Source organism: Rhyacophila brunnea, unplaced genomic scaffold (genome assembly GCF_057557595.1).
Source record: "Rhyacophila brunnea isolate RB1 unplaced genomic scaffold, BYU_Rbru_1.0 scaffold_18, whole genome shotgun sequence".
Classification (NCBI taxonomy): Eukaryota; Metazoa; Arthropoda; class Insecta; order Trichoptera; family Rhyacophilidae; genus Rhyacophila; species Rhyacophila brunnea.
In genome coordinates this window covers 38,858,276-38,885,325 of record NW_028232837.1, presented here as the reverse complement: position 1 = coordinate 38,885,325, position 27,050 = coordinate 38,858,276, and the positions used below count along the sequence as shown (strand labels likewise).

Below are 27,050 nucleotides of genomic sequence, written 5' to 3'. Positions count from 1 at the left end.
ATTCAAATCTGTAAGTAGCACATTGGCGCACTATTGAGTTTTAACTAGAAATAAATACATCTTTCCTCACTAATTACTACGAAAATATAATCTAAAACCATGTCACTGCTTTTTATCTGTAAAACTTATAGACTAATGATTGTAATTTGTTTTCTTTCGCAAAACAAGTTCATTCGACGTGTCAGAATTCAAATTTAGAATTTGCAGAATTAATCGAAAAAATGTGACATTTCTATTAGCATGTTAAATAATCAATATCAATCAAGATGAGTTTTCTATTAATTAATAACAAATTTGATTTTTTTTAAATACATCTTTGTGGCTGTTTACGCACTATTTTTTATTGAATAATTACCCTGGCTACTAATTTCCATAGATATAGTCATATTAAGTTGCCATTGCAAACAATGAAATAAATTAATACGAATTGTTATAGTTGACAAAATTTGTGATATTGTATAATATCTACCTATTTTTACCATCCTTATCATCATCAATCTGGACCTACCCACTGCTGGATGAAAGCCTCCTCAGCCTTATTCTACTCCTTACTTACACATGAAAATCAGTGATATTATACTATCTATATTTATAATGCCATTTTTATCACGAGCCTTATTAAATCCACTGCTGGATGACGGCCTCTCTACGTTGATTGTATTCTTGATAGTCTTGAATTTCATCATCATCATCAATCCACTGCTGCACGAAGGGTTCCGCAACGTGATTCTACGACTATCGGTTTAACGAATTTGTGATATTATACCTATTTCTATCATCCTTATCATCATCGACCTGAACCAATCCACTGCTGGATAAAGGCCTCCCATAGCCTGATTATACTCCTTTCTGTCATATGAATTGCTGTATTTATTAAAATCGGTGATATTATATTTATCGACATATTCATATCGTCACCATCATCAACCACAATCAATCCACTGCTGGATGAAGGGTTCCGCTACCTATTTCTACTACTATAGGTTTAACGAATTTGTGATATTATACCTATTTCTATCATCCTTATCATCATCGACCTGAACCAATCCACTGCTGGATAAAGGCCTCCCTAGCCTGATTCTACTCCTTTATGTCATTTGAATTGCAGTATGTATCAAAATTGGTGATATTATATTATATCTATTTATATTGCCATTAGCATCATGAGCCTGAATCAATCCACTGATGGATGAAGGCCTTTCTAATTTGTTTGTATTTCTGTCGATCATATGAATTGCTATATTTATCAAAATTGCTGATATTATATTTACCCATTCATAATATCGTCATTATCATCATCAACCAAGATCAATCCACTGCTGGATGAAGGTTATCCCAACCTAATTCTACTCTTCTTAGTCACATAAACTGACATATTTTTTTTAAATTTGTGATTTTATATACCTACCTATTTATATCGTCATCAACCTGTATCAATCCACTGCTGAATGAAGGCCTCTTTAAGCTGATTCCCCATTTTTAGGTTTTATAAATTCCTGTTTTTATCAGAATTGGTCTATTCCTCTCAGATATAATATGTATTGCTTTATTATTTATTAACATTTGTCTCAATATGAATGTCCCGCACCGGGAAACTATATTGGCTAAGGTTAATTTTGAATTCAAAATTTGATTTGTAAATATTATTCTATTTTTTACACACATTTATTTTTTATAGACAATGAAACAAAACAATGTTTAAATTTGTTTTTTATGCTGCTAACCTTTTTCTATTATGTAAATAGGAGCCGAAAGAGATTAATATCTGGATATAATGGGTCGCTTTTTATGATAATCACATAATATTGCTGTATATTCGAATGAATGAGATGTATAATTATTTATCATATTTAAATGCACATACCTACACATATATTGTATTAAAATTAATATGTCATTGGTAGCAATCGGCGATTGTCAGCTGTTCTGCTAGGCCTAGCAGCCTGAAGTGGTGTCAGGTGATATTGTGAAGGCCTGACTCCAGAATAGACTACGCATATGACTCCAAATTTGTATTGGCAGTGACGAGATGCAAATCGTAAAACTAATAAATCAGCGAAATGTCAAAATGTCTGACGTAAATGAAAATCCATCCCGAAGGGAAAGAAATCATCTGTTTATTAGTCAAAACAACTGTTTATTAGGTATAATATACATTTTTTTTTTTACAAAAACGTTATTTTGAAAATAATGCATTTTTTTAGCCAGCGATTATTATTGGCCAATGCTCATACAGGTCACCTTGAAGTTATAAAGAAAGAGTATGAGACCCTTAGTAATCGAGTGGCAATAGTCATGCATGATTATCAAAATCAAAGAGATAAATCGAGGTTTTTACGCCAAATGGCCAACATGCAGTGATTACATTATAAAATTTTACATATTTACTAGCTGACCCGGCAAACGTTGTTCTGCCATATAAATGGATGTATTACAAGTGTGTGGGGATGGGATCTATGACAAAAAGAGGAATGGAGCGCTGTAGAAGATGACCGCCGATAAAAACAAAAAACACCAAACATTCATTTTCTCAATTCAAAATGAGTAATGATGTTCATAATGAATGAATTACCTGTGGCGGGATCTCGTTGTTTAATGTTTATGCAATATCCGTCTTATCCCTTCCAGAAAATTAGCGGATATTGGAGAGCGTCGTATGAACGGTGTGTGTCAGCGATGAACTCCAGATTATTTTTTCTTCTTTGAATTACGATTTCTCGCGTCGATGTGCGGTCGCCAACCATGCTTCCAGAAACGTCGTCAACAACAGGCGCATCGAATCGGGGCACGTGCCCTCCAGCTGGTGTTTTAGCAGGATTGATGACAATAGCGTGATTGTCACTTTGCAATTCGTGCATGTGTGATTTGAAGAATTTCAATAATTCATTGTGCTCATTCAATAGGGCGTCCAGTTCGCCGACGATGCGCCTGGCATTAGGCGAATTGAGGTTATTGTAGCCGCAACGTACATCCACACGATTGATGTCCTCACCGCCCATGAAGTAGATTTGTAAAAAATTATGTGGTTCGTTTGGCATTAGCAGCAATGAGCCTAATTTGTGGTACACTTGGCCTTTGATTTTGAACGTTAAATGCAATTGACCATTGCCGCAGTATTGTGAACTATTTCTGTTGCTCCGAACGAAGTCATTTGGAAGCATGAATTGAATGTGCGAATGGACTTCAGGAACAGGTTTGAATCTGGTACCGTACCGATGAGCAAGCCGTTCAATGGTTCTGGTGGTGTCTCAATTTCTGGTAGTTGCACTTTTCCTGATGCGCAACACATCCCGGCTGACTCATGTTTGAATTTGAGCGCATGACAATGGGGACATTCTTTGTCCATAGCACCAATCAGCACTTTCGGATGAGCGGAATATTCAATATCTGGCTCGTACTCGAATGCGAGACGAAGGAATGGAGCGGATGTAAATTCTCGATGTATTTGTTGGCGTTGTCGGTCATTTGCTCTGCGTGTGTTAACTACGAACCGGCGCGCTTGGCTCCGTTCCAATTGTCGTTGTTGATTTCGTTCAGCTCGTGCCTCTTGTGATTGAGATGCATGCAACTGCGACATTCTCACACCCACATTTTCGTTATCTTGTTGGATTTGTTCGTCTGTTCTTTCTGCTCTACTATTTCGCATGTTTGTTGCTTTATTCGTTCGACGGCCCAAATGGGCCCCTTTGCGTCTTACTGGCATTGTTCACTGTAATACACGCACACAAATAGATAAATTAAAATAAATCGTACAAAATTTTTCACGCACTGCGTTGTGATATGCCGAATGAAATGTCAAAATGACGCGACGCTTCTCTTGAATTATTCTCTCTCCATCTGTCTTTCAACAACATAAATAATTTCGTTCTGTTTTAAATACGAACGACGGTTAAATTTGTTCATACAGAAATACTAAAATCGCGATAAAAAAAATGGGAGGGTGGGGGTAGGAGGGTGAAAATTTGGGGTTATAGGTATTTTTTGATGCCAAAAAAAAATACAAAAAAAAATTCTAGCGCTATGAAATATACTTTACGACCTATTCTCATACCTCACAAATATACATAAAAAATTTCATAAAAATCGCTCGAGCCGTTTCGGAAGAGTGCGACCACAAACACCGAGATTTTTATATATATAGAGATATATAAAAAAACTGCATTATTTTCAAAATAACGGTTTTGTAAAATAAATGTATATATACCTAATAAACAGATGATGATTTCACCTAAAAATTGAAAATATTAAATATTTATATAGGTATAATATATTTCGTTTATAAACTTAAGTTTTATACGTACCAACATATTTAATTATTAAATAGATTTCATAAAAAATAATGTTTTATTTTTCCCCTGACTTCTGTTTTGTCCGGTTTCCATTATTTTCATGCGTCCAGAAAAGATTTTTCTATCTAAAATCGAAGACGATGCCTTTATTCTCAACTATCTTTCGACAATCGCAGTAGAAAGCTTTTCTTGAGCTTTTTATTTCAAGCGTTTTTTGCTCCACCTGATATAATATCTTCCAAACTTTTGCAGTAAGTATGTACAACCATTTTATGTTGAGTTCTTTTTGTATGCTTCTTGCCAATCGAAGGTAACGACATGTGTCGAAACCATTCAATGGAACTTTAAGTTAATGTATGCGTATGGATATTTCCAAAAAAAGATTCATTATTATAATACGTATGTTGACATCGATTGATGTTTTGTTAATTATTGCAAGCTGTACACTGACACTGACTTTTAGTTTATTAGGTTATTATAAAATCCTACACATATTATTGATTTTGTGTTTTGGACATACTTAGTCATTTCCCCGAGTGTAGATTTTCCATGTGCATAATCGTTGTTTTAATATTATGTTGTGTAGTTCTCATAGCACCGGTTATCATTCTGTGGGTCATAGTTTGACACAAGCTTCTGATTAACAATAAACGAATATTTTTTTGTTATTCTTTCCCATTTTTCGAATTAATGCTATCGCCCATCGATGTATCATTTTACTAAAAAATACCAAAGCTTTAAAAAGCAATCTGCCAAGTCAAGTGTAAATAGAGGTCAAACTAATAATTGTATTAAAATTATGATGTAAATTTATTGTAAATAACACAAACGCGATGTTATATTATTAATTATCCAGACGCCCTCGGTAACATTATATTATTATTGTGCTTGAGACTTTCACCGTTGATTGTCAGTGTAGGTATTTTTTGGACTGTTACCTAGGTACCTACCGTATGTTATTCCTCATTTTTTCTTCAAAACGTTTTTTTTCGGGGTGTCATCCCAAAAATGAAGTACAATAATTAGGTAATAGGTACCCACCCACTTATAATTTCTAATATTGTACTGGTTAGCACTTTTTTTAGTGTGTAAAATGTGCAATTAAACGACATAATATATTTATTAATATTATTATATTTAATTTTGTAGGAAAACAATTTGCCCGAATAAAATTTTCATCGTTTTTTAATAATGATGAGATATTTCTTTTGAAAACAACGATGTTCTACTTAGATTAAATTAGAAACTTTGACATATTTTAATCTAAATAAATATGTACCTATTTGATAATAATCACGGTTGCTATTTAACAAATTAATAAAAATCACCGCGATGGGTCAGTGCCTATTTATCTTTACCCTCCAGCGTGTAAAATTCTCATAATACAATATATACTACTACACATACAAATTGTACACGTTAATTTCCTTACCTATATCTTAAAACAATACGTAAGTACCTACCTACTCGTAGTTCCTTAAAATTTATGAAGTAAATACTTATTTTTACATTTTATTAGGTATTTGCTTAAAAATATTGTAGCAATATTGCGATCATCGCATTAGCAAAATCACACCATCAAATAAAATTATTAAAATAGCCGGATGGAAATTGATGTTAAATTTACAAGTTTTATTCTGAAAACGGGTATCGGGGACGCGTTTGCGAAAAACTAGTTTTCTTAACAGGTGATAAGCACTATGGTTTTATTTAATTAGTTTGTGAATATGTCCGCGCGTGGTATTATTAATAATTGTAGGCATCAGTCAATTATTTATTAACTGGCTTCAACCGGGTGTAATGTAAATCTATAATTTTCGAGTAGCAGTACAATGAATGAGTCATGATTGCAGGGTGGAAGTCAAGAATGCCGTCTGTTATATTATGTATAACTCATTATCAATAACTCATGAAGGTCACGAATTCAACAGCCGGCCTGCGGCTGATCCTCGGTTTGATCGCCCCGTGTGCGCTACATACAGACCTACAAAGTTATCTAAAGAATGTATGGGGGGGGGGGGGGGGGGCACTGTCGACAACTACCCAATCAAGACTCGCAACTGGATAGAATCTAACGTTCGAATGACGTTTTCAAAATGGCGTCCATATGGTAGTTCGTAGTTTCATTTTTAACCGTTCTTTAGATAAGTTTGTAGGACTGTACATGCATATACGCGGTGCCCCCGAGTCGGTGATTATTTGCAATACTTATGATATGATGATATTGCGATGTAAAAGAGTTCGCTAAAAACCTCAAATGGAAACGGGCTAGACACATAGCTCGAAGAAAGGACAATTGCTAGACAAATCTAGTCATCCAGTGGTACTCAAGAGGTACAAAAGGTAGACCTAGAGGACGCTGGATCGATAATAATTATGTTCTGCGGAAGTACGTGGCAGCCGTGGCAACGCAACGCACATGCCTTCATCCAGCAGTGGATAGATTCAGGATGATGATGATGAAAATGAAGCTGTTTGTTATGATGTCTTGAAGCAGAAGTTATTCGAAGAAACATTACCAATTGTGTTTAACACATGCTTCATTACGTTAACTATTGCGCAAACAGAGATGGGTAGGTAGAGGGGTACTATTGTATTGGTATTTCACCGTACATAATTTTGTGAAATAGTGGTTGATGTGATACCTACTTATATAGGTAACTAATTGGATATGACGCAAGTGTCAATCAATGTAAACAATATTATTTATGAATTATTATTGAAATGTACTTATTATCGGTCATTTGCGGTTGATATTTAAGTGAGAAGGCATTTTGTACGTGAATGTCGATGATATTAATAACTTGACCGTTGATATAATAATATTATTATGAGTAAGTTTTTGATTACTAGACTCTGCTAGACGCATGTACAGGCGGCTATGCGGCTATGCGGCTATGCGGCTATGCGGCTATGCGGCTATGCGGCTATACGGCACGCGGCGGCCCTGCACTGACTTATATAATATTTTAGCATAAGGCTACCTTTTTAATATCAACTGGGTACAAATAAAAACTGTAGTAAGGGGAGTCATAGCGAAAGCGGTCATGCATGACACACTCTTGACGAATCTAGTCGGCGTTGTCTTGACTACGCGTAAAAGTTTTCGATAATTTCAATGTTAGTTAGCTAAAAGTAAGTCTGCGGCGAACAAACAAGTCAACTTAACTGTGAGTCGGGAGAGATTTCAACTATGGAGTGAGTTTTGATTTACATTTTTTAATATAATTATATACAATAAATTATGTTAACATATGCGATCGAAACTTGAGAAGAGAAAAGAAATGCAAAAAACCCAGCGTCAGCAAACCTTGCCTGAGCTTTTCTTTATTCATCGGACAATTTCGCGATTTTAATTGGTGTCCAGTCGTGGTTGCTCATCTCAAACTTGGTCCTCGTGCCGATATAACCAAACCCGGCGAACTGCATTTATCATAATATATGGGAAGTGCCACGTACACATCAATTAATCACCATTATCAATGCACCCTGCAATGTGCTCAGTTCGACCAGACCCTACCGACCGATATGAGACGTGTGCCGCAGGATATTTTTGCGTAAACTTAAATTCAGAGTACCGAATTTAGTGACGTAGATGACCGACGCACTGACTGATTTAGAGGCCCCTTACGATAAAAATGTCAATCTATTTTAAATTTTCCAAATAATAAATTGAAGAATTTTATGCTTTGGGTAATTTTACACTCAGTTTGTGGGAAATGTGCATCTTTTTTTTTTTTTAATTAAATGTAATTTAATAACTTTGTGGCTCTTCGAAGGCCCCGAATTCTGACTGATCGATTCTGACTCTGACTCTGACTGATTCTGAATTCTGATGAATCAGCTATGTCATTTGCGCCAAAGAAACGCGCCGCTGTAAATTCAAATGTCCTTTTTATAATTTATATTTAGCACTAGCATGACAGCATCTGAACATGCCCGAGAAGAAGCTAAATTAGTATTTTGACAAAATCTATACAAGTTTGGTTAGATTCTAAAATATAACTTAAAATAATCTATAGTCTAAGATTTTAAATCCTTTTGCATCAATATCACAACATACCCATGCATTAGAAAGGAAAAACTGAGCTATTATTAAATCCGATGACTTGAAACCCCTCGAACTGAACTTCGCAAAGTTCAGTCCAAATAAAAATATATTGGGCATGTTTTCTGAATTCCGGTTGACTATAAAATAAATACTTAATTAAAAAAAAAAACAATGGTCTTGTTCATGAGATATAATATTTAACTCTCAAACATCCAACAGATAAAAGAAAATGTAGGTAGGTATATACAATATTATCTTCTTAAACAAACAGGAGTGTCTTATTGAAATTCGCTAAATATGTTAATTTAATAGTAGTGGAAAAGATCTTTATGATATATTTATAATATTTTATGAAAATATCATAATTTTGTATATAGAATATGCGACATTAAATTATTGAACGTTTTAAACATAGAAAACTAATATTGTCTTAATGGCGGATGTTCCAGGGTTCAGCGGGACGAGAGCTGCTGTCGCAGGCGCAGGTGACGCCGCGGAGCGCGAGAGGAGCAGCCACCGACCGGAGGCTTCGGGGACCCGCCCCCGCACCGTCCATCATTGGCAGGCCGCACGCTCAGGTAAAACCGTGTCCGAAAAAATTTACGCATGCGGTTGGCCGTAACACGGATCGGAAATAAATGGCCGTATAGTATTGAGATCAAATTCATATCTAAATAAAACACTTAAAAATACGTAATAAAAACCAGCGGAATACTAGGGAAAGACAGAAGAAAATAGATACATAGATAAGTACCTACCTACGTAAATTAGAAATATAATCATATAGTATGTATTTATCTAAGATTCTGAATGGTTCAAAGGTAGATTAGCGAGCAAGTGGTCGTAAGTACTATGCACTAATATGTAGGTAATAACAATGGCAGCGTTATTATCAGATAGGTATTTAATACCAATCAATATCAAATTAATGTTCTTATTGAATCTAATTCAAATTAGAATAATCGAACAACTCGTATTTTTTTAAATCTCAGTGCTATACGGTCATCTATTTCCGGTACCATATCTGACGGTAAACTTTGATACGGCGAAATGTAATACGTATATTAATAACGCGTTAACGGTAAAACTAAGTAATCATCATCATCAGCCTGATTCTATCCACTGCTGGGTGAAGGCCTCTTCAAGCTGCTTCCACTTCTCTCGGTCCTCTGCGTTGCGTTGCCACGTACTTCCGGAGAACTTTATCATTTCATCGATCCAGCGGCCTCTAGGTCTGCCTTGCGGATGTTTTGGACCTCTTGGATACCACTGGATGACTAAATTTGTCCAACGATTGTCTCTTCTTCGAGCTATGTATCCAGCTCGCCAAAAATAAGTAATATCATAATATTAAATTGAAGCGGAATCCGTCGCCGGTTTTGACGATCGCAAGAATACAGCCACGTCTCGTTGACCCTCATAATATTATGTGTTTTTTTTCTGTTGTCTCCATGTTTACGAACGATTTCTGCAGTGGAAATTGACTGAAGTTGTCATCTTGCAGTCGATCTGATTCACGTGATAACTACAGTGTCTGTAATAGGTATACATAAGCCACATTGTAAACGAATTTAGCTTCCAAGGATGTTGAATACATATGTATAGGTATGGCCAGCAGAAGGCTTCTCGAAACCATTACTGAGTACCTACTTGCCGGACACAGAAAGGCCCTTAACAGACTGAGCAGTGAGAATCATAGTAGGGCGCATTCTAGGCGACAATATGATAATTGGGGGATATCTGATAACAGCACCTGGGCTAGGCCCTCTATCTCCTTTGTCTTTGGGGTGGGGGGTGAATGAGCTTTGGGCGGTTTTCTTTTTACAAACCATGAAAGAAAAGTTAATACTATCCACCGAGGGTAGGTACTTGATACAATTAGAATTTAAAAAAAAAAGAAAATTTAAGATATTAATATGTTACGTACATAAAGTCGGTTGCAGTCCAGTATCAGACTGTTCCGTGCTATTCGAGAGGTTGCTGGAGATCAGCAGATCGGTGCAATACCCTCAAGTATTTTAGAGTGGTATTAAGTTTTCTATACCGATGGAAGGACAAGTGGGAGTGGGCTGACCATTATCTTTTGTTATTTACATTATCCTCGAGGGTAGTTCTGACGCTGATGCCGCAAGGGTTGAAGTAAAATAAATTAAGTCAGTCGCTAGGAAAGAACTGATCTGCGAAGGAAAAACGGTAGGAACTATGGTGGCTAGTTCAACAAGATAGCCCTGGGCTCCTGTAGACGTAGTCTGGGTTGTTTGTATCGTATGTTATTACATTTTGAATACTCGCGTCGGGATGGCCAATCATGTAGCAATCACGCAATCATGCAGCATGATGATATGGTCGTGAACGGGTTGAATGTTGACGTCTCTGTGTAGTGTGGATCCGCGTTCAAACCACGGTGCTTCACGGTGTGATTCGGCACAGTGACTTATTTTCAGTGACGTCCCGTGGGTGTAGGCAGATTGAGCGTCGCTTAGGGGCAGCAGTTACTCGAAGGGCGGCAAATCGAGGAAAATCAATAGGTATATTTAGAAATAGCTACCTAAACTTAGTAATAACGGAAATATCGTTCCATTAAAAAATCAGCTCACTGGTTGGAAACAAAATGTATTTAACATACAAGGTTTAACATGACTGTATTTTTTGTCGGGTTCGCGATGTCTAGCTTACTTCCATTGTACTTGGACGTCACTCCTTGATGACCAGCAATTACAAGTGCAGATTTGCGAATTATAGGTAGTACATGCTTACCTAATTAAAAATTTATTCAAATATTGTTGCCAGTCACTCGTGACTTTTGGAAGTTGTCAGGTGTATTTTTAAACATATTTGAAACCGTGGAATCGCAATTGTCAATTGAAGTAGAGATGGCGTTTAAATTAGATTTAATGGTAGGTATAGGTCTTGTTAGTAATGTATCCATACAACACATTTCTTAGATATTTTAGTCATGAAAGGATGATAAAAATAAAAAATACCGTATAAAAAATGGAATTATGGCGCTGCCTAGGGGCGGCATTTTGTCTAGGGACGTCACTGCTTATTTTGTATGTATAGTCTGTAGATATTTGTTTGAGTGCGCCCAGATTGGGCACGACACCGGTATCGATACCTACTTACGTTCGACATGTCGAGTGACGAGCCTAGCCCCTAAGTGAGACTGATACTTTTCTATGTTTTTAGGTATCCGTCGGCAAAATGGATTCGTCGAGATCGGACGAAAGCCCCCCGGAGTCACCCGGGGGCGCGTTCGGGCCGAGAGGGCGCGAAGCTGGCTACCGCCGCCGCCTGGACGCCTACCGCCGCGCGCATCATGACCAGGCCGCCCTCGTCGCCCGCCTGCAGGCCAAGGTGCGCTCTTCTTCATTGCCTACCTCAAAAATATATTGAACATACTCTACTACGTCTTACAATTTACAATTTAAGTCAAACAAAGTAAAATACGCTAAATAAAAGTCCTTACCTACGCGTACATAGTTCATGCACATATTAATTTTCTAATGATCAGTAGCTAGAGACCGACAAGTTTAACGTGAAGCTCTCCGGCAACGCGGCATCTATGCGGCGGAGCTAACGTGAAGCTCCGCCGCATAGTTGTCGGTCTCTATCATATAAATAATGAAAAAAGACCAATTTCCTCTTCCGATTTTTTTCATTTTTTAGATCATGAAATTTCTTTCAAAGTCGACACCTTTTTGTAGTTATTTCGGCCAATAAAAAAATAACCTGTACTTTGAAATCAAATTGTGTTGCGAAATTCCATTCATTTTCTTTAAATTCGTTTTGCGGTCGGCAGTTGTTGATACCTGCCTGATAACCTGTTGATAATATCTCGATTTCTCGAGAATCTCAATAGTGGTTTCACGGGAAAGAAAAGGAAAATTTCAGAAAATCAATTTCCCGAGATTCGTGATTCACCCTTTCTGACTATTTCTCGAAAATTCTCGATCATAACCCGTAACCCGGTTTACATTACTTATTCCTCGATTCTGCTCAACTGATCCGGCTCTTATCATAAAGTCGAAATAGGACCTATGTATTGAAAAGTAGACCTACATAATTAATCCATTTGAGCAGAGAGAAAACCCAAGATCTCGCCATTGCCCTCGGTCCGGCAACACGTTTCACTCATCTCGCCATTCTAACCTGCAGTACGTAAACTCAACTGCGCAGCCTCAGGCGATCGCGAAATGTGGAGCACACCTTCGGTATCAAATCCGGCACCCTTAACTGACCCGTTTACTCATTAATTCGAGATAGAGCGTCTGCGACGCGGTTAGGTCATACTAGAGTACTCTTAAGGTTAGGAGAGACTTTGATTTTCAAAACTCAAAAGTCGAGACCTTCGGTTGAATACCACGCTTCATAAGCACGCGTTGAACAACCAACATTATTATTTGATCGTCACAAACAGCGACTTCCGTGTGCATTCCTCACCTTCGCTTCGTGTATGTATGATATAGGTATTACATTTCAATAGTTGAAGCGATTACAATATTAAATACAGAAATAGGTATGTTTGGTTAATAAAAATATTCTAATTTGTCAATTGCCACAGGTGTTGCAATACAAGCAGAGATGCTCAGACATGGAGAGGCACCCGCCGGACCCCGTCGAGTCGTACAGGGGGCGCTCGAACCCCGCGGGGGCCATCGCATTGCATGCGCCCTCGTCGTCGCTCCCTCTTCCCGCGTCGTCCTCCGCCGATCGATCACCCCTCGTCTCGTCCGCCCTGGAGCAGGCGCAGCAGCACCTGCGCGAGGCCAGAGACGAGCGGATCCTCGATCTCGAGACCGCTCTGCGAAAGCTCGACGAAGAGAGAAGAAGGTGAGAGACGAGGCTTTCCGCATTTCAAATTGTAATGACGCCTCTAAGAGTAGGAGTTAGTAAAACAGCGATGCTTAACCCTTAGAATGCTACGCAACGATATATCGTTGTTTTTGATAATGGCCAGAAATGCTAACAACGATTGTCGTTTTGCTTTTGATGCCTGAAATGTTAAGTTAATTTGGGAACATGTGCACCAGTGGTACGAAACATTGTTTTATCTATTTAGTTTTATTGTTGTGTAATATAACCCGATTCATATATTATGTTTTTTGACTGGGTAGGTTTAGAACATATAACTATTACATTTTTTTTTCATGGCATCACCCTTTTTATAATAAAATTCCGAATACAAATTTCAGTTTACAATATAAAAATTTGTTTACAGTCAAATTCTTGGTGGAAGGACAATGTTTTATTTTATTTTATGGATTTGAACCAATGGGATAGTCTTTTACTCAACTCAGTGTTTAAATTGAAGTGCATTTGTGATATATAAAAACAGTTTCATTTATAAAAAAGTAATGAAATAAAATCATTTGCAGTACATATTTTAAATGTTCCAATAACAAACACCATAAAGACCTTTTTCACAAATCACGCATATTGTACGAGATCTTTTAACGAGGCCACCATGCAAAATTTTTCATTTTAACCGGGTAGTTTCCTAATTCCACTACTTTGTACCTATTATCCCTCGTGTGGGATAGCCGATTGTTTCCAATAACTGGTAAAAATCAAAACTCTGTGCGCGGATCGTGCATTTCGCTAGCTCTCGCGATCGCCCGTATGATGGAGCAAGAAAGAGATATGTCAATTACTTTAAACAGTAGATGTAGCTCGGGATATCTAATCGCCTCATTATCTATTTAAAACGATAAATTAATTACGAAACGTGTTTTCATAATATTCCGATTTCGCAGAATCAATTAGAGTGGTAAGGTGTCTAAAAATAATACAGTACTTTAATTTATCGACAATTATTGGTAGCAATCCTCGACCGGATTTCGCACAACATCGTAGCAGCCAAAGGGTTAATATGGGACTCCACGGATTGTAGATTAAACTATCAGGTTTATAGGAGAAGGAATAGTTGTAAACCGTTCTCCTAATCCATTGGATCAATAATACGCATTGAAAAACATGATTTTTTGACAAGCCGCAGTTTCGAACTCGTGACACACAGTTTCATATTTAAACAAAGACGGCCGCTCTCCTAACCAGACCAACGCGGGTGCAAATATCTACATACATTTTAAAAGAATGCATAAATAAATGAATAAATACTAAATAATATGTTTATTAGTAAAACGCTACCAAAGATGAAACAAAGTCCCGTAAGTAAGATTGTTTTTTTTTTCAGTTATCCATCGCTTACCTCCTTTCAACAGGCATCCTTTGCCATTGTTCCAGACAATCATGTTTATCGTCGCTGTTCTGATGCAGGTTCACACTGATTAAGCTATGAATATATATAATATCCTTACCGCAATTCTAACGTGTTTTAGGTACATGAGTCTAGAGTTAATCAAGTTTTAAGATTGAATCCAACTATATTATTTCAATTTCAATTTCAATTTCAATTTATTTATTTTTACATATTGTGGACATTACAAATTATAAGTTTAAGACGTTCACAACATGACATAAAAAAGAGATAGATAATATGTTATTAAACAAATATGTACATACAAAAATATTAATTATATAGGTACATATACCCACCAAGGCCATGCGTACCATACTTTCGGAAACAGTGATCCAGTTGATGTACATTTTCAGATGTGAAAAATACATGCAGGCAAACTCTTCACTCCGCGAGCAGCTGGACGAGTCGCATCAGATGAATGATGCCCTCACCGCCGACCTACAAAAGCTCACCGCTGACTGGGAGACGCTCCGCGAAGAGATGATCATCAAAGAGGATGAGTGGAAAGACGAGGAACAGGTGACCACCTCTTTCTGGTTACTGGTTGCCTCTGAGCACTTTATTTTAACATATTACATCCCCTATCATCTCTTTTTAGCTAGCCAGCTAGAGCTAGCTAGTTTTATTTACGGATAAGTGTAATAAGTATTAAAGACATCAATTGTTAAAGCTGGGGAGTGGCCAATCCAATAATCAACTACTCGGGTGAAGAACGGTTTTTATTTTAATGAGGACAATTATTACAGACAATATAATTTACAATATTCAAATAGATTAATTTAACTCAGCAAACCTTAACATTAGTCCGACATCCTAACTGCCCTACTTGTGACCTCAGGTGAGCGGCAAGTGAAAGTCTCACCATCACTCCTCTCGCTCATTGACGGTTTTCTCCTTTACCTGAAGTCGTTGTGATGGTGAGACTTGTGCCTTTTTCAGAGACGGCACACTGGCAGAACATTTTATCTCAGCACTTACTCTTATATTTTACAATTCTTGTAGCTAATCAAATAATGTGCAGAATCATAAAATATATAATAATATTAATCTTAGCTAAACTGCAGCCAATTTCCGGTTATAAGACTGTCAGAAGCCAGTTCCGGCCTTATCGCCGAAGAGGGTATCAATTCAGTCGATGTTACCATGATCGGAATTATGAAAGAAAATAATTACTAAAAATATCGTCATCACCGTAGAGCAGCACCATTTCATATTATAAATAGAATGAATGAAAACTGTTTGAATGAAATTCATTGAGCTACCTCCCACTGCAGTGTCTATATCGTCGTTGAAACTAGAAAAATGTCTAACTCTGTTTTAATCGAAAATTAACTTTGAATGCCATCTTGTAGCCATTCGCGACCCGAGAACTACAGGGTTCTAAGTGAACAACTGCAGCAAAAAAGTTATGGGCTGTTGAAGTTTTGAACGCTTGTATTTTGTTAATTGTGAATGTTTTCAATTATTTTTTTGATTGAATATATCAATGATGGTACTACTATGTTGTAACTATCAATAAAACTACGTTAAAACTAGTTTTTAATGGTTAATTTTATATATCATAAATTCAGTTAGAACTTTGTCCACCTGAAACTCAAACAAATCACCTTTACTACAAGGTTCTAACTGAAATTTGTATGGAAATCCTGGTGATTCAGGACACATAGTTTCACTTTTCATGTTAAAATAAATAAAATTCTTGAAAGTTATCTAACACAATATTTTTTTTCTGATAAAATGTATGGAAATTGTTGGGAAAATGGGAAATTTTGAAAAACTTAAATATTTTTTTGTAATTTTTGTTTAATACCATTTTAAAATGAAAATTATGTTGAAAATATAATTTAATAAAAATACAAAACTATTGTTGATGCAACAAGCTCAATGTTTATTGCTCAATTTCAACTGGCTTGTTGTCTTCATCTACATCAGATACATACCTACAAACCGCAGTACTACCGATCAAATCTTTACACTGCGCCAAATCTTTGAAAAGAAATGGGAATACGCCCAAGATGTACACTGTCTCTTTGTAGATTTTAAAACCGCATATGACTCTATTGATAGAGAAGCTCTCTGGAATATATTGAAAGAATTCGAAATACCGTCAAAACTTATAAATATAATAAAAGTATGCATGGACGGATCCAGAAGTAGAATTCATATGCAAGGTAGTATATCAGAATCTTTTGAGGTGACAGCAGGACTAAAACAAGGCGACTCCTTATCACCCATGCTGTTCAACTTAGCTTTAGAGAAAGCCGTTAGAGAAGCTCTGAAAGTAGAAGGTGGAGTTACCCTGAATGGGTCCCATAAAATATTGGGCTACGCAGATGATTTGGTGGTGCTCGGAGAATCTGAAGAAGAAGTCAGAGATATTTTCACTCCTCTGGAGGACACAGCGAAAAGGTTGAACCTACGAGTAAATGTGGGAAAGACCAAGTATTTGAAAATGACAAGAGGCATTGAACCCACTGGAAACATTGGAATAAGAAACTCCTCGTTCGAGAGAACCTCTCTCTTCAAGTACTTGGGCTCCAACATTACCTCTAAAAATGAAATGTCCCTAGAGCTCTCTGACCGACTGAGAAGTGGAAATGCAGCGTACTTCGCGCTGAGTCGTCTGTTCAGGTCCAAAATGCTGTCCATCAAAACGAAATTCCGGGTGTATAACGTGGTCATCAAACCAATCGTCATGTATGGATGTGAAACGTGGGGTTTAACAGAAAAACAAGAAAAGGCGCTCCAAGTGTTTGAAAACAGAATCCTCCGGAGAATACTTGGACCCGTCAATGAGAACCACCGGTGGCGCATCCGCACAAACGCTGAGCTCTTCGACCGATACCAACCTAGAATCACTAATATTCTGAGGTCAAGAAGGCTCAGATGGGCGGGCCACGTTGTACGATCTGAAAGATCTAGAACTCTCTATAGGATTTACAAAGGCACACCAGCTGGCACTCGACCTCTTGGCCGCCCTCGACGGAGATGGGCGGACAACATTCAAAGGGATGCGGAAAGGCTGGGGATAGTCAACTGGGAAGAGAGAGCGCTGGACAGAGATGCCTGGAGAAACGTTGTGCAGTCGGCCATGGACCTGAACGGCCCCTAGCGCCAGTTTAATAATAATAATAATAATATACAAGATTGTTGTTACTAATGGCTGAGGGAATGCTGTGTAAAAATTATTCTATTATATTATTCGCCTCAGTTTTAGAATAAACTTCAAGCCAGCAAGAGACATATCTTTCAGATCCATCATAACATCATAATGATATTGTATAATTAATATGAGTACTAAATCTCTATAGTGTGAGAATTCTCAGGAATAGGGATTTTAGAATACAACATAACCATTTCTTCACCTCATCTACTGAGATTTGAAACATCTCAAATATTTATATCACTTTCAGGAAGACTTTTAAACCTAAAACATTAAATCAATTAATGAAATAGCCTTAAAATACTCTCAATATTTTGACATTATTATTAAAAAAAGGTTAAAGAATAAAGTGTACAATGTTCGTTCGACATTCACATTATAAAAAATAATCAATGTAACTGTAACGAAATTTTAAAAAAGAACAATAATATAATTAAATCTTACTTACGTTTCATAATATTATTATTCATCTATTAGTGAGTTCACAATTTACTGTTGATATCAAACATCACTAAACATTTTTTTGAGGTTATGTATCTCGAAGCTATAGTAGTTTATGTAAATACTCGTGGTTTATTGTTAAATACACTGAATGAAGTCTAAATAATAAATTCAAAATACAAAACAACAAGATTTTACTCTTCATATTGCAATTTAAACCATTTTAACAACTTTAAATGTATTCACAAACACGAAATGTCAAACACATAGAACTTTGTAGAACGACGGATCTTTTTAGATTATGATAGAACTCTGTAGTGCCACAGATATTTTGTAAAATGCACCTAAAACTCGGTAGTATTGGGGTTTAATGCAAAAATATAAGAAATATTGACTTCATATTGATATAGTATGTAGATAATGTGACTTGGAAGATTTCCTCATTATTACTTTAGTTTGGCCAAAAATCGACACTTAGAACCTTGTAGTTCTCGGGTCGCGCATTGTTAATATCTTCCCGTCTTAAAAATGATGTGATTCCCAAAAAATTGTAACATTGTTAAATCATGGATGATTTAGCTCCATAACCATATATTTGTATATGAAACTGCAATGTTTTTTTGTCTCCCCTGTAAAGTAGTGTTTTTGGAGTTCAAGTTTTAGCGACGATATTCTCATTCTAGCAATGAGAATTGTGACGAAAATATGTCCCCCTGAACCTACAACTTTTTATCTGTAAGGCCAGACGATGACTAATGTATTTGCTTGTCGCATTACAGGCATTCAACGACTACTACACGACAGAGCACAACCGTCTCCTGGCACTGTGGCGTGATGTCGTATCCGTCAAGCGCCTCTTCGCTGAAATGCAGTCAGGCACCGATCGCGACCTACTCAAAATCAAGACTGAACTGGAATCCACCTGCCGTGACCTCACTTCAGTTTCCTCTACGATTACCATAAAAACGGCTGACAATGTGAGTCGCTGTTTTCTCACAAATGATATCAGCCATGAAATTAATAGAAGTCATATTGTCAAACAAAAATGCTTGCACAATTATTATTAGCATTAGCATGTGGATCTTATCTAGGATATGCTTCTAAGGATCCCTCTCGATTTCTCGATCTCCATGACAGTTTTGTACTATTAGATAGGAATCAATATCAGCGACCAATTGACATGTTGTTCAAATCAAATCAAATCAAATTTATTTATTTTACATATAATGAACATAACAAATTACAAATTCAAAGCGTTCACGACATGACATAAAATAAGTGTTAACAATTAAAAAAAAAAATACAGAGAGATGTGACTTAATAATACAATATATAATAAAATATGAAACAAAATAAGAAAAGAAATAAAATAAAGCAACAAAAATAAAAGTAGATGGAAGCACACAGGGTGAACTATCGATAGACCCTATCTTAAAAACTTATAAAACAACGTCCACCTAAATTCACCTCACGTAAGTGGAATATATCAATATTCCAAGCGATTTCATTAAACATGGTTATTGCCCTCCCAATTGGCATCACTAATGGCAGGTTAGTTCTGCACCTTGGGAGAACAAACAATGGATGCCCTCGATTCCTAAGGTAATCATTAGAGACACACAAGCCAACACCACCAAGAATGGCAAAGTTCACATTTACGCCGCGTATAAGTCTGAAAAAATATGTAGCTAAATAAAGATCCCTTCTAAATTTTAAGCTACAGTATGTAAGCATACCTAAGAGAAAGTCAGTCGGATAGAGCCACAGATAAAATCCATATGAAAGTAAAGGAGTCTCAAAAATTTCTTTTGGACTCTCCACCATAAGGCCGTACTTCAACTGATGCGGGGCCCAAACGTTAGACCCACTCTCAAGTCTGCTTCTAACTAAGGAGTAATATAGAATTTTTAGTACCGTAACATCCGAAAAGACCCGGGAAGTACGCAAGACAAAGCCCAACATTTTTAGCGCCTTTTTACAAATGGTATCTATATGACCACTAAACGTCAGTTTACTGTCAAACGTAATTCTAAGATCCCTTACAGATGATATTCGCGAGAGAACTCTGCCATGCATCGAAAAACAATACTAGTGAGGCTTTAGTAAACGATAAAACATTGCATTTATCAATATTGAAGTCCCGTTTGTTACGCCTGCCCCAATCTAATATATTATCTATATCAAGTTGGAGTTGACGACAATCGTCCAAGGTGACAACTTCCATGAAGAGTTTGAAAGCATCACTCAACTGAACCCGTTAGATTGAACAAGTGGCTATCTATCCACATAGTATTGTATGTATAGACAACTCTTCATTTTCTCTAGCATACATAACTCCATCTTCAAAGACGATCTAAGCCGAAAGATCTTGACATATGTTTTGACTCTTCATTATCTTTTCACTCGTGTATCACCTCTACAGCTCTACATACAAGTAAGTTTCTAGGATTCATCATGCGACAAGCTAAACCATCCAAGAATCAATATATCATACGTATACTCTATGTCTCGTTGGTGCGTAATATTTTTGAATATGGATCAATTATCTGGAGTCCTTATGATGTTTCCTACAAGCTTATTTTAGAGCGCGTCCAGAAAATATTTCTCCGAAGTCTTTATTTTACACATATAACTATTTTTCGTAATAATCGGTCAAATGATTATTTTCCGACTGCCTTAAATGCCGAATAAACTACTTCATAAATACCTGTATGGATACTGTGAGGTTGTCGCTGTCACATTTTATTAGTTCAGATGGAATATGTGGTAAGGTGGTACAGTTATCTTTCATAGGCCACCGCCACAGCTGCAGTACTAGTCTCGTTTAAAGTATCAAAGTTCATCTGGAAGGGTTCTCTGTCAATACTGATGGATAGGTCATTCTTATCTCTAGAGACATTCAGTGTCGACTTAAATTCTTTTTGTGAGTACTTTTTTTTAAACTTGCAAATTAAAATAGCTTTGCAAAGTATGTACCTATGTATGTATGCATTTTGAAGATAATTCAGTTCACTTAATTGAGCAATAAAAAGGGAGAAGTGAGTGGGTAATATTTCTCTAAAAATGTCAAGACACGGCGAAGAATGACTTTGATACTAATAAATGAAATATGCGGTTAACAGGCGGATCGCGAGATGGCTGATCTGAAATGGCAAGTGGCTGAGATGGAAAAGCGGCGGGAGGCAGACCGAGCGGAAATATCTCAGCGGGACGGTAAACTTCAACAGCTCTCGGCTGAACTGCGAGCTCTGGTGAGTCACCGACGGTGCCTCCCTATCGATTCTATCAGAGTCATAGAGGAGGCATAGTATTTCATGGGATAAGTAAATGTATAAAGAAGTAAATAATAATTTACAATCGACTGTTATCCCATTTTTCTAGAATCCGGTGGATTTCTTTAAAAACATTGGGAATCCATTTTTATACATAATGATAATTTTATAAAAATTTGGGATCGGTACAATATCTCTTTGATTTGATATAATGCGTGTCCTAAGCGTCGGCCTATAGTGTCGTGGGTCCCAGGTTCGAATCCTGGGTCTGACAATTACACATATTGTTTTTCAATTTGTGTGTCAGTCAGAGTATGGACCTAATAGGTTGAGCAAGTGACTGACATCCATTTCTCATACAAACAAAATTTGTTAATACAAACCTCCACTCTGTGGAAGTCCATATGATCTTATTAGGATCGGATATGGTTGAAAAAGAAAAATCATGATAAATCAATTGAGATCCTAAGGCCCGTTTCAGACGGGACACCGGTATCGCGCTCGATATAATATAGGAGACCTTTGTATTCGAATAAACGGGCTTTTGTATTATGTTTATGAACCCCCCAGAGCAAATGAGTCAACGCATAATTTCGCGTTATAAATTAGAACATAAAACTGCCTGCGGTAATAAAAACAAGTGTATCGGCGGCTTGAGAATGTACCGGCCGACAGAAACGTGTACCGGACACGCGCTGACTCATTATCTCTGGGGCGTTCATAAACATAATACAAAGGCCCTTTTATTCGAATACAAAGGCCTCTTTATTATATATGAGCGCGACACCGGTATCCCGTCTGAAACGGGCCTAAGAGTCAGGGAAGGCAGTCGACCCCGTGATTCCCTGGAGGTTTGTAAGGATTACATCGAAAATGCAAGAGTCATGATTACCCGGAATCTATGTAAACTGCAATAATTGATGACTTGAAACAATTGAAATTGGAAATAATTTTTGTGAAAGTTTTTTTCATCGGTTCACGTATGAGGACGGAGAAAAGATTTATACGGCCTGCCATACAGAATGCGAGTGTTGCAGGAGGAACGAAGCTGCTCGGCAGAGGGCGCCCTATCGGAGCTGGGAGCGCTGCGATGCGAAGCAAGTTCATTGCGCGGTGCGCTGGCGGGCGTAGCGCGGGCCGTGCTGCGTGACAGTGACCGCGCCAACACCAACGGCAGCGGGCAGCACCCGCCCCCGCACCTTCATCTCTCCCATGCGCCCCCGCCCTCTCCCCCGCCACCGCCCTCCTCTCATAGGTATCGATGGTTTTCATTTAACATTTTGTATTTATGAGCCGTGGATTGTTATACACACATTTGAATAAAAAGGCTTCCAGTCTGCCTCTATAGAATGTCACTGAAGACTCTCTGAAGAAATCAAAGTATGAATCTGCATATCCGATGGCCATAATTTCAAGCCCGAGTACTCGGTTCGTAGTGCGCCATCTTATGATGGTAGATTCGCAAACCGAACTCAGCGCCGGTACAATACCGTGGAATGTGTAAATACACTCGGTAAGCTATTAAAATTTCAACAAGTAATTCTTCTTCACTAATTTGACATTCGTCGAGTCTGTTCCCTCAAAATTTTCGTGCCACATTCCAGGGTCTGCTATGAATCAGTTTCGGTATTGCAGGTCCATAGACGGGCGCGGGACAATGGGAGGCGCGGCTCTGGCTGAGAGCACGGTGTCGGCCGTTCAAGCTGCTCTTCGCCGACACCAGACGCACATCCACGAACTCCAGGTATACGAGACCGCTTAGTTAACGGTCGAATTATATTTAACACTTTTATCCGACAGTTTGCCGCTTAATTTTAATAGCATATCGGTTTGGAAGTCTATCGGTGTTTACAATAATAGTCAATATGCCAAACGTTTTGTCACATATAATAAATATTAATAAACACAATAATAAAATACATACCAATATAATATTAATTTTGACAGTCGAATACTTTAATATCACTAAGTTCGATTCTCAGAGTATGACATTTGCAAATGACTTCATACTAATCAGGCGTTCATTTGATTGGCTCCCACTAATCTGAGTATTGTAGTAGCAATTCACAGATATGGGTGAACAATTTTTTGATAATGCACGGCTGTCATACTGCCATCTATCAGATGTACAACTGTACTAATAGCTTATAAGCGGGCGAAATTCTCGTATGCCTCTTTCGCCCCCTGGTGGTGGTCAAGTAATATGCGACTTATTTTGATTAGTCAGGAAATACACTAAAAAAAATCATAAAATAAAATCTTACACTTGAATTATCATCATATCACATTGAATTGCATCTCACAGCCGCATATTTTTAAATGTTAATATTCTTCAAGTAAAATAACGCCACAGGCGACTTTTTAATCTATTATATCAAATTTGTAGGGTGTGTTTATCTCACTTAACTGGTCGAATCGCCACGCCGGGCCCCCGGGCTAGAGCCCTGTCAGCCTTCCCTTGTGGAGACAATGCCTTAACTATTAGAAAACTGTTGAACTTAGAATTACATTAAAAAAAATACATGATTATCACATTCTTTTCTACAGGTCGGTTATATAGTTTTGATAATGGTATGACAACCAAAATAGCTATCGACTGATAAACAGATCTGGAGAATTTAATATCATTCATAATATAATGATTTTGTGTTATTTAATGTTTAGCTGTCTATCACATAATCCAGTGTTTGGCTTACATGGATCGTTACTCTTTCGAATTGTCAATTTATGTGTGGAAAATATTTTATAACATCTGCTCATCTCGGTATGTAGGTGAAGCTTCAAAGCAACCGTGAGCAGTTGCAGGGGAGCCGCAAGCAGGGGGAGGCGGCGGAGGCAGCTGCGAGCGCGCTGCATACGAAGGCGCAGGAGTTACAGGCCAAGCTGGACCTAGCCAACGGACACCTGCACAAGACCCAGCAAGAGAAAGAGCTGCTCCTCAAGACTTTAGAAACTCTGCGAAACGACAAAGACACCCTGGAAAAGAACAGATCTGAACTCACCGCTATGGTGAGTTCGTCCATAATTATTTTACCATAGAAAGGCTTTCCAATACGGACATGCACCTTTTGAACATCTTATTTTATATAATCTTATGGTTGTAAGTCCCTCTGAATACTTTTTATTAACAGAGTATATTGTGAAAAAATGTATAGGTAGGTACTTAATAATTTAAAAAAACACAAGATGCAGTTTCTCCAAATATAACGTTGTTAATAATTATTATGTACACGACTAGGAGTTGGCAGAACGGCGGTCTGTGAAGTCACGGGTCATAAGTACTGCATGTTGTCTTCCAATGTATGCTTAATCCATGGAGTAAGTATCCAATAAGTTGGGCAAATGCCCGACAACCATTTCTTGTAAAAGATTATCTATCAATATAACCTCCACTCTGTGTCTGCTCATATTAGGAGCGAAAATAGTAATTTTAAGATTTATCTGAATGAAAAAATATACTTATTCATAACCTTGAATTAATAATGAAATGTATGTTTTTCAGATGGAAACGCTGACCATAGATTATGAGAAACTTCAAAAGACTAGTGGAAAAATGCAGAAGATGATAGATTCTCTGGAGAGTGAGAAACGATCCGCGCAAGACGAGATCGACAGACTGCAGCGCGACGCGGCCAACAGAGAATCCCATCTCAGGTATTCCACCATTGTCGCATATCAGACTGACTATTATCTGTCACACGACATGAGGCGGTCTTAAAATGAAATAATTCGGCAGGTCGGAAGAAGAGCGTTCCAGCCGAGTGAGAGAAGAGCTGCTCAACCTGCGGGAGGAGCTCAGCAAGAGCTACCTGGCCAGAGACCTGCTGGAGCAGAACAAGTCGGAAGCGGACGCTCTCATTTCGCAAATGGAGAAAAACAGAGGTCAATAATCTCCTATATATTATTATCCTAAGAGATTTTGGAAAATACACCAACAGCTCATTTAAGCGACATTTTATTGTTATTTTTACATCTTCACTTCGAAATGTGCGCTACCGATTCATCTACCGATTGAATTGAACACATTTCAGAAATTTTCCATGATTTTACATGTACGTGACGTTTATATCCGATATTTTCTTACACATTGTATGTAATAGCCATATTTACTGTTTACGCCCCACATAATGACGTCTTCGTCGCTTAAGACCTTCTAATCCTTTATTTGACAAACGAATTCGATTATTTTTATTCAAATATCGTAATGTAGGCATTGGCGCACTTTTTTCCGGTGAAAAAACCATAATCCTGGTACAATTCACTACGTATAATATCTTTTGACAGGAGCGTGCGCCACTGTCCGCCATTTCATAGATAACATGATATTCCAAATTTGATTTTTTTTAAATACTTCTTTGTGGCAGTTACGCACTATTTTTTTTATTGAATAATTACCTAGGCTACTAATTTCCATAGATCACAATATAGTCATATTAAACTAACAAAGTTGCCATTGCAAACAATGAAAGAAATTAATACGAATTGTTATAGTTATCAAAATGAGTCATATTGTATAATATCTACCTATTTTTATCGTCCCTATCATCATAAACCTTGACCTATCCACTGCTGGATGAAGGCCTCCTCAGCCTTATTCGACTCCTTACTTACACATGAATTGTTATATTTATCAAAATCAGTGATATTATATTATTATCTACCTATCTATATATAATGTCATTATTATCACGAGCCTCAATAAATCCACTGCTGGATGAAGGCCTCTCTACGTTGATTGTATTATTGACAGTATTGAATTTCTAATGTTATTTATCTACATATTCATATCGTCATCATAATCATCATCATCATCAACCAGGATCAATCCACTGCTGGATGAAGAGTTCCGCAACCTGATTCTACTACTATTGGTTTAACGAATTTGTGATATTATACATATTTCTATCCATCTTATCATCATCGACTTGAACCAATCCACTGCTGGATAATGGCCTCCCTAGCCCGATGCTACTCCTTTCTGTCATATGAATTGCTGTATTTATCAAAATCGGTGATACTATATTTATCTACATATTCATATTGTCATCATCATCATCATCAACCAGGATCAATCCTCTGCTTAATAAAGACCTCCATAGACTGATTCTACTCCTTTTTGTCATATGAATTTCTGTATTTATCAAAATCGGTTATATTATATTTATCTACACATTCATATCGTCATCATCATCATCATCATCATCACATCGACCTGAACCAATACACTGCTTAATAAAGACCTCCCTAGCTTGATTTTACTCCGTTATGTCATATGAATCCCTGTATTTATAAAAATCGGTGATATTATATATTTTATCTGCATATTCATATCATCATCATCATCATCATCATCATCAACCAGGATTAATCCACTGCTTAATAAAGACCTCCCTAGCCTGATTCTACTCCTTTCTGTCATATGAATTTCTGTATTTATCAAAATCGGTGATATTATATTTATCTATATATTCATATCGTCATTATCATCATCATCATCATCAACCAAGATCAATCCTCTGCTTATTAAAGACCTCCCTAGCCTGATTCTACTCCTTTCTGTCATATGAATTGC

General features: G+C 37.3%; 1 protein-coding gene across 1 annotated transcript in view; it reads left to right on the top strand.

Annotated features, from left to right (window-relative positions):
* The window catches only part of Root (ciliary rootlet coiled-coil, rootletin), a 131,010-nt gene that overhangs the window by 62,131 nt on the left and 41,829 nt on the right, over positions 1–27,050 (top strand). Inside the window, exons 2-12 of the mRNA XM_085945352.1 lie at positions 8,790–8,918; positions 11,530–11,697; positions 12,905–13,173; positions 14,956–15,121; positions 18,986–19,183; positions 21,329–21,457; positions 22,516–22,733; positions 23,114–23,222; positions 24,251–24,487; positions 24,981–25,132; positions 25,215–25,360. Coding sequence (XP_085801478.1) covers positions 11,545–11,697; positions 12,905–13,173; positions 14,956–15,121; positions 18,986–19,183; positions 21,329–21,457; positions 22,516–22,733; positions 23,114–23,222; positions 24,251–24,487; positions 24,981–25,132; positions 25,215–25,360 — 1,777 coding nt within the window. The 5' untranslated portion in view covers positions 8,790–8,918; positions 11,530–11,544. The remainder of the gene's footprint in view (positions 1–8,789; positions 8,919–11,529; positions 11,698–12,904; positions 13,174–14,955; positions 15,122–18,985; positions 19,184–21,328; positions 21,458–22,515; positions 22,734–23,113; positions 23,223–24,250; positions 24,488–24,980; positions 25,133–25,214; positions 25,361–27,050) is intronic.